The sequence below is a fragment of the Bombyx mori genome, chromosome 20 (assembly GCF_030269925.1).
Source record: "Bombyx mori chromosome 20, ASM3026992v2".
Taxonomy (NCBI): Eukaryota; Metazoa; Arthropoda; class Insecta; order Lepidoptera; family Bombycidae; genus Bombyx; species Bombyx mori.
The window spans coordinates 1,810,813-1,823,783 of NC_085126.1; the positions used below are offsets into that span (position 1 = coordinate 1,810,813).

Genomic DNA, 12,971 nt, shown 5'->3' on the forward strand with positions numbered 1-12,971 from the left:
GTCTTATCCTTTAGGCCAACGACGAATTCAAATTTATTATTCGATATTTTGGGCTTCTTACTCATTAGACCTTCTCAAACGACTTTTCACGCATCATGTTTACCCAAAACACTCGCGCTCGCACCAGTTCTAATAGCTATACATCAAACATTAATTTCTTCCGACAAGCTTAAAGCGACTGATCGATCGCATTTATTTCTGTAGATTTCTTGAGTGCGAAAATGGCTGAGGTAAATTTAGATGAATACCACTTTGTGAGTTATGTTTTTTTAATTTTTTTATTGCTTAGATGGATGGACGAGCTCACAGCCCACCTGGTGTTAAGTGGTTACTGGAGCCCATAGACATCTACAACGTAAATGCGCCACCCACCTCGAGATATAAGTTCTAAGGTCTCAGTATAGTTACAACAGCTGCCCCACCCTCTAAACCGGAACGCATTACTGCTTCACGGCGGAAATAGGCAGGGTGGTGGTACCTACCCGTGCGGACTCCCAAGAGGTCGTACCACCAGTGAATGTATATTATGTATGTATGTATGTGTTATGTATGTATATTAAATATGGTACTGCATGAATTACACGACTTTGACTGATCGATGAAAAAACTATGAAGTAAATAAAACATTGATTTTATGGAAAGCAATATGAAATACTTTTATGCAAATAAAGCTAATATAATATTAATATTGTTCGTACTTGTATGCAAAATGGATGGAAAAGCCACGTATATTAGATTAATGCTAGTATAACTGAAGCGAAATACGTATTTTATATTTTTTTATCAATGAGGGATTACTAGTGGCCCAGCCAGGAGCGGTGGGATTTGATAACAGTTGCCCGAGCGCCTCCAAAGGAGACCTAACAACTCAAGAGCAGCTAGCTGCTTTGCGACTGAATTTACTACCGCATCAGAATCGCGACCCGCTGAGAAGATCCGGCGAGAAACTCAGCGGGCTGATGCATGGGTACTCAATACGTCTCCACGAACGCCTTCCACGACCCATCAATAAAATCGTGCAATCAAACCAGCAATTATTATAAATTTGCGTTATTATTGATGCTAAAGCGAAGGTTGTAAGCTAAGTGCTAAATAAGTGGCACCATCTTGCCTGCTTCTATTGTGAATCAGCCATATCTTCCGACTCAAAGAGCGGACAATGATATTTCGACTTTACGTTTCGTGGTGGGCGGTTTTGACCTTGTGATATCAATGGACTCTTATCTATATATTGAACGTGAATACGTGAAGCAAAAGCTTTGTATTCCTCTTTACGAAAATTGCGCGGACGGAGGAGTATGAAATTTTGCACACTTATAGAGAACATAGAGAAGAAGTGCACAATGCTAATTTTTTTTTTTAAATAATGCATAAAAGATACATTAAATCAATAAAGAAAACATCACACACACTACATACCATGTATTTGACGCACACACGCATGCCTACTATTTATTGTCAAACTTTTGTTCTTGACGTCTGTTGTCAAATTGAGAATAGAATAAATATTGTTTGTCTTTATTAATATTCTTTTATAGTGTAGCCTTGGCGAAATTTGTGATTATAGAAGTATAAAATACAATCATAATAGTGTACAAACTTACAATTCCAATTATAGTCGAATTTCGACTACTGCGGGACCTCTAGTATAAACAAATGAACAACATAAGCCCGCGTGCTGGTATGCACGTCTATGAAAAACAACTATCTCCATAATGAAAACATTAAACCGGAAGATAAATGCATTATCCGGTCCAAATAACGATCTAGTTTACTAAAACGCTAGTTTCAACGAGCCTCATTTTATATTTTAAGTATCGATTTATTAAAGAGCGGCCAATGTTTAAAGCTATTAAGCCGAAAACGTTTTGTTTACTTTAAAAATCAAACGCCATTCGTTGGTATACGTATTATTCGAGTAAAACTGAATGGATTCGTTCAATGTTTAAAGATTTAGATAAGTCCAAATAATGTTACTAGAGAAAAAAGAAATTGGGAAATTTGAGCTTGGAAAATTCGAGAACAAATGTACTGAAAGGTAATTAAGTAAAGTAATGTCACTTAGCTCACCATGTGATAAATAATATAACAGTATACATAAGTAATATTGTTAAAGACAATTCGTATCAATTCGATGGAACGAGGTGACTCTTGACTATAGTATGGCTATAGCAATAATACGCATTAAATCTTCGGATCACATCGCACCTCAAATTCTGATACATTCTGATACATTTTAAAGATTTCTAATTAGTCAGTTAGCCTATGAAGTTGCCGTTTCACAATACTGACCATTTGGAACGTAATTTATGTGTAGCCAGCAATAATTTTAATTTCAAATGAATTTTATATTAAAAAAATATGAAAATGTGATTTTTTTAATTCAATCATAATTTGTTTATTGATTAGTTGTTTTGTTTTCACTATAACATTTGTATCTTTTTGATCAATATGGGGCACGATAAAATACCGAGTAATCATGGAAGACTAGTTCCGTTGCGGTAGTAACGCCGCCACACCGACGGCTCATAACATTAACTAGCGACCCGCCCTCACTTCGCTTCGGAAACATTAAATTTTGTTATTGATAGACGAAGCCCGCCATGTTGCGCGCGGTACGACAATAACTCCGGCTGACGCCGCGGGGCGAAGCTAGTCTTAAAAAAGTAGCCTAAGTTACTCCTTATATCATCAGCTACCTATTAATAAAAGTCTCATTAAAATCGGTCCAGCCGTTCCAGAGATTAGCCGGAACAAACAGACAGACAGATAGGCAGACAGACAGACAAAAATTGTTAATTTTTATTTATTTTGGTGTATATATATTCATATATGCATGTAGTAAAGAGCGGTTATTTCAATACTACAAACAGACACTCTAATTTTATTTATATGTATAGATTAATGACGTGTGTGGAGTGAACACTACAAACGAACGCACGACTCGATATTGGTTTGAACACTTCCGACGCGGAAAATTCGATCTAGAATATGATCTCCGTGTTCGGCCAAAAACTAAAGTAAGCAACGACTTATTTAATGGCTGGTAGTTGCCAGAATTTTTTATTGAATCGAAAATAATACATACTAGTATAATGACAGTCGTTCTTACGGATCCATCAGATCCGCTAAACTTTGCATTAGATGCCTTGAACTCTAACACTAAGAGCAGGCTTAGAAACCCCGATCCGGTAGTAGATTCATTCGTGAAGCAGTTGCTCTTGAGTTGCTAAGTCTCCTTCGGAGGCGCTCGGGCAGCTGTTAGCAAATCCCACCCCTTCTGGCTGAAGCTTGCATAGCATTTTTTATCAACTTACGCAATTATAATTAGAAAATAATAATTTAATATTAAAACAATAATAAAATAAGACCACGCGATATTTATAAACATTAACAAGAGCAAAACATCAACTCTCCCCTTCACACTCATAAGCTAGACCGCACGAGAGAGAGATGGGCAGACTTTTCATGATGCGAGTGCAGTGTGACGTCACGCCGCGCGCTTATTCACAAACACTACACAACCGCAACATGTGAATGTGTTGAACGCGAGCTACATGGTAGGTGGAGTGAGGGATGTTAGGTCGTTACGGAATTTCTTCATTCGGACGCCGCGCTCAAAGCCCGCGATAAAGGCTATGCAATAGCTTAAACCAAAGAATGACTTCATCGCTCAGAACAGCATCGTGATTATCATCCGTCGACGTCGTAAAAGTGACTTATTTTCTTTTTTTTTATTGCTTAGATGGATGGACGAGCTCACAGCCCACCTGGTGTTAAGTGGTTAGTGGAGCCCATAGACATCCACAACGTAAATGCGCCACCCACCTTGAGATATAAGTTCTAAGGTCCCAAGTATAGTTACAACGGTTGCCCCACCCTTCAAACCGAAACGCATTACTGCTTCACGGCAGAAATAGGCAAGGTGGTGGTACCCACCCGCGCGGACTCACAAGAGGTCCTACCACCAGTAGACTTAGGGAATTCAACGAAAAATAAGCAGTAGTGTTATCATTATTATACCACCGTACATTGATTAGCAACCCAAATTTATTGGTGATAGGTCCCATTGTCGTAATGATACGTGGCGAGGCTTAGAAGGCTTAGAAGAAGCCAATGTCGTGTGGACGTATGTGGGCTGAAAGATAGATAGATAGACACGGTCTAATGCATGCCAGCACGAGTAAGTATCCCTGCTATCCTACCTATTCTATCATCTATCCTATCCTACCCTGCCTATCTCTGCTCATGGACTTCTATTTGAAGGGTGGGACACCACAGTTCAGTCTTCTCATCTTCCATGGTCGGTGGCGGTATTCAAGTTTTATTATCTACTATCTGAGTACCGCGATGTTACCCGCGGTTATTGTCGTACCGCCGGTGACGCGGCGGGGCAAAGCTAGTCTAAAAAAGTAGCCTAAGTTACTCCTTATATCATCAGCTATCTATCAGAGAAAGTCTCGTCAAAATCGGTCCAGCCGTTCCAAAGATTAGCCGGAACAAATGGAGAGACAGACAAAAATTGTAAAAAATGTTATTTTGGTGTATGTACCGTATATATATTCATATGCGTGGAGTAAAAAGAGGCTATTTGAATATTACAAACAGACACTCCAATTTTATTTAAATGTATAGATGAGATTCGATAACCATTGAACACTGGGTGAGTCGCTCTATATACAATTCACCTATCTACAGAAAAAAAAAACGATATAAAATTTGTCATTTACCCTAGTAAGTTCAGTCAAGATTGAAATCGAATTGCAATTAATTTGTCTGGTCTCTGAAATTAAGTTAAAGCAAAATAGCCTTCATGCCCGCCCAGATAAGGGCGTCATTTGAATAATTGGGAACCTCAAATTCGTTGATGAACCACCTCGGGCGCCTTATATGGAGATGAACTGGACCTCGTATGTTTAAGTTTGTCGAAAGCTTAATTATGCGGTTTTAATTTGTATCCGAAAGCTTCATGTATGTGTTGATTTCCTTTGAGGGTTTTGTATAAAATTTACGTTGTATTTTCTCTATATTTCGAATGTATTTTGGAAACGCTAAAACCGTAATCAGATACCATGAATGACCTTAGTTTTCAATAAAAAGTATTAAAAAGTTTTAGAGAGTTAAAAAATAACTCAAAATCACCAATGGACATGCAATTTAAGAAATTTTGCAGGCTTGGTTTTACTACCATGTTGTCCTCGTGCCGGATAATTGTTGGGTCAAAATCTTATTTTTTTTTTTTTTTTATTGCTTAGATGAGTGGACGGGCTCACAGCCCACCTGATGTTAAGTGGTTACTGGAGCCCATAGACATCTACAACGTAAATGCGCCACCCACCTTGAGATATAAGTTCTAAAGTCTCAATTATAGTTACAACGGCTGCCCCACCCTTCAAACCGAAACGCATTACTGCTTCACGGCAGAAATAGGCGGGGTGGTGGTACCTACCCGTGCGGACTCACAAGAGGTCCTACCACCGGTATCTGCTATTGTATCAATGTGCGGCAGTCACGTGAAACAAAGCTATAAATAAACACATCCAGCATACAAAAAATCTCTAGTGAAAATAAAATGAACTGACCTGAAAGTACAGGACGATCCTGCACATGGCTGTCCCAAAGAACCAGGTTTCGGTGACGTCCCAGAGCACAGTCGGCGGCAGACATATCAATATCACCATAAAATCGGCCACAGCCAGATTCACGATGAAATAATTCGTGACAGTTCTCATGGAATGATTTCTATACACCGCTATGCAGACAAGCGCATTCCCTATCAGCCCGATCACAAATACTATGGCGTGAGTAGCTATGAGTACCCATTCGTAGGGCTGAGGGAACACGTAATCATTCAGCATCTCCATGTACTCCTCTCTGGTCAAATTGCAGAAGGCCCGGTCGCCAACGCAGGGCTCTTCAGTGAAATTATCATATTCAGTTGTCATTTCGGTTGCATCTAGAAGCCTTCCAAATTCAGTTTCATTATTGCTTTGTTTCATTGTCTCGTTTAAATTTTTTAGGCTACTCCTCGAAGTGGTGTTATCAACGGACTTTCTTACTCTGATGCTCTCTGGTATCGAATCGAAGTTTGAACTTAGGACGTAATTGCATATGATCAACATCGTGATTATGGCCAAGGATTCTTTTCTAAGTGCCATTTCGGTGTCGTCTTACAAATTTGGTCTCATGTTCCTCTCTGCTCGAGTGGCTTTGTCAGCATCTGAAAAGGAAATCGACTGTGAAAATTCGAGCCATTCACACGAACGTGACTTCGGTTAATGGGTGACGATTGTGCGTTAATATTTTTTCTGCTAAAGTGCTCGGGAAACTGTGGATGTTTCTTTACGAAATCGATTATGATTTAGTTTTTAAGCGGTATGCGATAGAACGCTATAGTCAAAGCCACAAATAAATTTAGTACTATCTTTTAATAGTGGACGTACTATCACAACTATTTTTAGTTATTATTAAAATTAAATCAATTGTTAGCACAAAAACTTCAAATTAATCACTTCCTTGAGACATGAAGTAAGTAACACCTTTCCAAGCCTGCCGAAGCCTTCCAAGCTGCATGATTTTTCTAAAGCAGAAACGGGTAATACGGTATCAGTATTTCCTTTATAGGAATAATAAGACTTATCGTGAGCCAACACGTATAATAATTAGCATTGCTATCCATTTTTTCGTTTTTGGGCTTAGGAGGAAATCGTTGGACTTACGCCTATGCGTTGGGCGTGACTTGTCTCCTCCCTATCTCAATAGCCTGCACTCTTGACCGAGTGGTCATGAACATCATGTAGTGTTGGTGGAGGTAGACTTAACGCGTCTCACAATGCCTTGCCATCTCTCACTGTTCGAAGCTATCCTGCTGCGCTCATTTAGGAGACCTCCCACTATAGTTAAAATTTGGTCGGTCCACCGCTTAATGGACGTCATTGACGACATCCATCTACTTTCCATACATCCTACCACCAGCTATTTAACGCTGAATGATGCAGAATGCTACTAATGAAGACAGAGGTGAATCTATTTATCATCAGCCTGGAAACGTTAGCTGCTGAAAGTACGCCTCCTCCAAGCCTGCATTCAGCTTCCTTCAACAGTAGTAAATCAAGGCGCCTGAGCCTTGATTGACCTTATGCCCCGAAATCCTTTGCCCTAACATCCACATAATACGCACAGATTATTCTTAGAAACTATAATCAAACAGATTAACCGACGCCAAAGCTAACAGACCTTCTCTAATCAGGGCTCGAACAACCCTACTAAGGGATGGCCAATGTTTTTGAATAGTTCATTAACTTTGCTCAATAAGGGATGACACAGGCAGATGATAATTGCTTTGACCCGTGTTAATTACATTCCCAAGCTCGTTGATTCCTGATTGAAGTCAAAGAAGGCTTTAATGATCGACACAATTAGTCAGGAATTATCGCTTACGGTTAAAGGATGTTGAATTCTGGCGGAAATGTTGTGTACCGCAATGTGTGGGCGTATGTTTAACGAGTTCTTGATTGTGTAGCGAACTGCGCTGTTCTGGGATTTGAAATATTGGAGTACAATCAATAGTGTATACTTCGAGCAATCTCTTAACGGGATCCCGTATCCGATTTGAAAATCAAGTCAGATAATTTTACATTACAGCTTGTGGTAGAACGCAATGGGTTGGGAATTGGGTACCTTCCATTATCTACCAATTTCTGTCACAAAGCAACTAGCTATACGGTCCAGTTTGAAGGGTAGCATAGCCACACAGGACATGGTGAGTCAAGGAGGCATCCGTGATTCAAGACTATATAAAACCGTCAATAAAAACATCATCATCATCATCATCATCATCATCAGCCTTTATCTGCCCACTGCTGGACATAGGCCTTCCCCAATGCCTTCCACATAATGCGGTCCTCCGCCTTCCGCATCCAACGACTTCCCGCCGTGCGCACTAAGTCGTCAGTCCACCTGGATGGAGGACGCCCCACGCTCCTTGTACCCATCCGTGGCCTCCATTCGAGGACTTTCCTTCCCCACCTGGCGTCGCTGGCTCGACAGATGTGACCGGCCCATTGCCACTTCAGCCTGCTAACTTTGAGAGCTATGTCATTCAAGATAAAAACATCATCATTCATTAATAAATTTGTCTGTCTTTCGATTAATAAAAGCCTTACCAACCATTTCGGTATTTTGTGCATCCTTATTTTTGAAGTTATACTTCTTTAGGCGCGTTATGAAAAGTTGATGAGAGTGAAATTTTGCGATGCGCACGCACCGTGACACAAAATCAACAGAATGAAGTTGCCCACTAAATCGCTCATTACAATACGATCGACGTAACTTGGCGAGTCTGAATATAGCCGCAGGTGAACTTTCCGAACCGTACCGAGAATTACCGAATTTATACGATGTCAAGAAAAGGGATGTCCAATAGGCGTGTTTGAGGATGTTGTTTAATCGATTTTTTTTCAAATTGATTAAAATTTCAATAAAAAAAATAAAAAATAAAAATAAAGTATAACTTCTTACGAGCGTACATAAGTACACGCACCCTTTTTTACGTTAAGAAACGCACCAAGCCACACATGGCGATCTCTTTCGAAGACAGCTGACACGTAATCCCGTAATTTGTCTTTAGTATTTTCTAATTGTTTGTTTTAATGAAACACGTCTCGAATTAGTTTGTACCCGGTTTTCTCAGAATAAAGGGACGGGTGCTCACGAGGATCACGAGCTTATAAATTGTGCTTAATGTTGACCGTACCCACAGATCATCCGATACTAAGTGATTGCTAGAGTCTGTAGATATCATAGTTGCTATCCCTCTTGAGACATGAGTTCTTGGTCGCCATTACGTTGAATATCGGGTATCCTACCTTTCAAATCAGGTCGGAGCTTCCAATACGATCGGTGGCCCACTTGTAAGTCTGGGCTAGTTCTAACGGAGTAACAGACTTCTTGAAAGTAAACAATAAATAAATATTTACTAACAATCACGCCACGTTAACTGGTCCCGTGATAAGTTCGTAAAGAACTTGTGTTACAGGTACCAGATAACGGAAATAAATGTAAGATTTTTATTATACACATACATATATTTAATATACATCCATAACCCTGGAAAAGACATTTATATTTATCATACAAATATCTCCCCTTGGCGGGATTCGAACCCGCGACCCCCTTGTGTAGTGACCATGTCACTTACCACTACACCAGGCGGCCGTTATACAAGTCAATATGCGGATAAGATTCTATGGAACGGCTTTGGAAGGGTAACGGCCTCTATTTCGGCAGTGTATTGCGAGACACCAGCGGTACAGCTTGACGCGGCCTGACGGGCTGCCGTATGGAGACAGCTGATGTAGAATCGTTGACTATCACTTTGTCGCTATGTCTCCCATACTTTTCCAGGCTATGTTTCGGGCGAGGGTGCATGCGCGCGTGGTAGTCTTTTACTAGATGAGACTTTAACTATGACCACTGTGGCGGTAACCATCACAGAACACAAGATATTTGACAGATGCCTGAATCTCGCTTACGACATTTTCAAGATGAGCTTGCATATATACAAGTTCCGAACAACAACATTGGGACCGTCAGTCTACTGAGCAATATCACCCGCTCGGTGGAAGATCTCTCTTTCCGTCGTTATACCCCTAAACTGGTGATCTGCAATGGAACAATTGCAGCCTTCACACTCCATCATCAATGTGTCAAAAACTTCGACTACCACAGTTCCCACATTCTCACAGTTAAAAACAAGTCATTAACAGTAGCCCCAGAGCAAGCCAGCATCACCCTCTCAACAGCCTAAAGCCATCGAGTTCTACATTATCCCTTGCGCTTCATAGGCGCGGATGATCCGAAAGAATAAACATGCGTACCTACTTTTAGTAAGAAAGTAACTTAATAGTTCATTTAGGAATTTTCCGAGATGATTCAGACAATTCCTCAAAGAACGCATCGGACGATGAGTATTCAATAATTCTTCGGTTCACGCGAGTCATAATCATTGTTACAACTATTTTTACATGCCGACTACAAGATACTACATATTAGTTCTTTGTGTACAAAGAAATTGAAATATAAATGCCAGTAATCGAGTTAGTTATCCCTACGTGACTAGTTGACGATCACCTAAGTCATTCGTGACCACGAAAATCGTAGTACTCGTCGTAACTTTGGATACAATCAAAGCGAAATAATAAAAGTTAATTTCAAAAACATTCAATATTGGCAACTGAATATGCATTTTCGTTTTTACCAAGTCATCATTAAAGAAAAGATCGTTCGCGTGACCTGAACTTCAGTCTGAATAATTCAAATACTTCGCACGAAAAACATGAAATGAAAAGTGAAAATTACTTAGCACGCGACAATGCCTTAAATTATGTGTGGCACGCGAACTTTCTGACTATATTTAGTTTTTTTATAACAGCTCACGAAAGGTTTTATATACACAAGTACACCTGCAGATTGACGTGATACGTGATAAAAAAAAGTAGCTGTTTTTAACCGCAAATGAATTAACTAGCTTAAAAAAATACCAATTTTGAAGCTATCTATCAGATAGGAAAATAACAAGATATACAACTGAGAGTTCTAGACTGGTAAATTTCTCGTTCAACTTGTAAGGATTGTAAATTTTTTTTTATTGCTTAAATTGGTGGACGAGCTCACAGCCCACCTGGTGTTAAGTGGTTACTGGAGCCAATAGACATCTACAACGTAAATGCGCCACCCACCTTGAGATATCAGTTCTAAGACCTCAGTATAGTTACAACCGCTGCCCTACCCTTCAGACCGAAACGAATTACTGCTTCACGGCAGAAATAAGCAGGGCGGTGGTACCTACCCGCGCGGACTCACAAGAGGTCTTACCACCAGTAAAATACAATCAAATAAAAAATATATAATACATAACTTCATATTATACCTATAATAAAATACAATCAAATAAAAAATATATAATACATAACTTCATATTATCTATATATTAATACGTGAAGCAAAAACTTTGTACCCCTTTTTACGAAAATTGCGCGGACGGAGGAGTATGAAATTTTCCACACTTATAGAGAATATAGAGAAGAAGTGCACAATGCTAATATTTTTTAAAAATGATGCATAAAAGATACATTAAATCAATAAAGAAAACATCACACACACTACATACCATGTATTTGACGCAACACGCATGCATACTATTTATTGTCAAACTTTTGTTCTTAACGTCTGTTGTCAAATTGAGAATAGATTAAATATTGTTTGTCTTTATTAATATTTTTTTATAGTGTAGCCTTGGTGAAATTTGTGATTACAGAATTATAAAATACAATCATAATAGTGTACAAACTTACAATTCTAATTAATTATTGTCGAATTTCGACTACTGCGGTACCTCTAGTACCTATAATTCTGTTATAATCGGTAAACATGAGCCGTCGTTAAGAAACTACCTCATAATACACAAAATAATAAAGCTATTTGTCGAATGAATAACTCATAGTAATACATACATATTAATAATACAATCACAAAGAAAAACTAATGTAACCCTAAGTAATTGCTTTTTTTATTGCTTTGTTCGTTACGGGATCCCATAGATGAGACGTTTAGACATGAGGCTGAAGCAAAAATGACTGTACAATGTAAGTCGGATAATTACATAGTGGCAGATATAAAGAAGACTTGGCAACATAAGACTTGTTTGTGCGGACTCATGGTACATTATATCGACAGTAAAATATCTAAATATCAGTTTTAAATGATTTATATACAGGGTGTGGTATGAATGTTTCGATTAATAAAATTAAATTACGTCTGTTTGTTCATATTTTTGTAGTATAAAATAATAACAATGCATCAAGGTTGCTCTTGAAGTTAAGCCACGATTTTGTATTAGGGTGAAGAATTACTAAATAAATAAATAAAAAAAACGAACTGCGTGGGGACTCATATAGTCCGCACGAGTAGGTACCACTACCATGCCTATTTCAGCTGTGAAGCAATAATGCGTTTCGGTTTTAAGGGTGGGGCACCCGTTGCAACTATACTGAGAGCTTAGAACTTATATCTCAAGGTGGGTGGCGATATTTACGTTATAGATGTCTATAGGCTCCGCTAACCACTTAACTCTAGATGGGCTGTGAGCTCGTCCACCCCGTCTATTCAATAAAAATTAAAAAAATTACAAAATAATAAGTGTTTGTCTATGTAGCCAACGGTGACACTGATGCTTAGCTGCCTTCAAAGGAAGTCGTTTGGAGCCTCTGGGTCTGCGGAGGGACTTCGGTTCCCTCTGTATTTTGTACCGTATGTTCCATGGGGAGTGCTCTGAGGAATTGTTCGAGATGATACCAGCATCTCGTTTTTACCATCGCACCGCCCGCCACCGGAGTAGAGTTCATCCATACTACCTGGAGCCACTGCGGTCATCCACAGTGCGTTTCCAGAGATCTTTTTTGCCACGTACCATCCGGCTATGGAATGAGCTCCCCTCCACGGTGCTTCCCGAGCGCTATGACATGTCCTTCTTCAAACGAGGCTTATGGAGAGTATTAAGCGGTAGGCAGCGGCTTGGCTCTGCCCCTGGCATTGCTGAAGTCCATGGGCGACGGTAACCACTCACCATCAGGTGGGCCGTATGCCCGTCTGCATACAAAGGCAATAAAAAATAAATAAAAAAGAGTAAAAAATATGATAATAAATTTAAGCACTTCCGATCGATTAGGGTAAAGGGTCCTTGTTTATTGGTTGCTGGGTGGTGGTCCCTACCCGTGCGGGCACGGAACATGCCCTACCACCAGTATCACTAGATAAGATATCTTGGGCTTGTTGAAGAAGAGCTTGAACTCGAAATCCATGAATAGAATGCATTAGCAGAGAGTAAACACAAATGGGGTTTTCTTATATTAGAGGCCATAATTCTTCTGGAGTCTCTGAGACCCTGCAGTAAGCATGAATAACAGCCTGGC

At 39.5% G+C, this 12,971-nt stretch overlaps 1 protein-coding gene across 2 annotated transcripts in view; it reads right to left on the reverse strand.

Moving 5' to 3' along the window:
* The window catches only part of NGR-A5 (neuropeptide receptor A5), a 127,023-nt gene that overhangs the window by 43,820 nt on the left and 70,232 nt on the right, over window positions 1-12,971 (reverse strand). Inside the window, exon 2 of one of the 2 annotated variants that reach the window (XM_038017837.2) lies at window positions 5,583-6,220. In XM_038017837.2, the coding sequence (XP_037873765.1) occupies window positions 5,583-6,158 (576 nt within the window). In that variant the 5' untranslated portion in view covers window positions 6,159-6,220. 2 annotated transcript variants of the gene reach the window in all.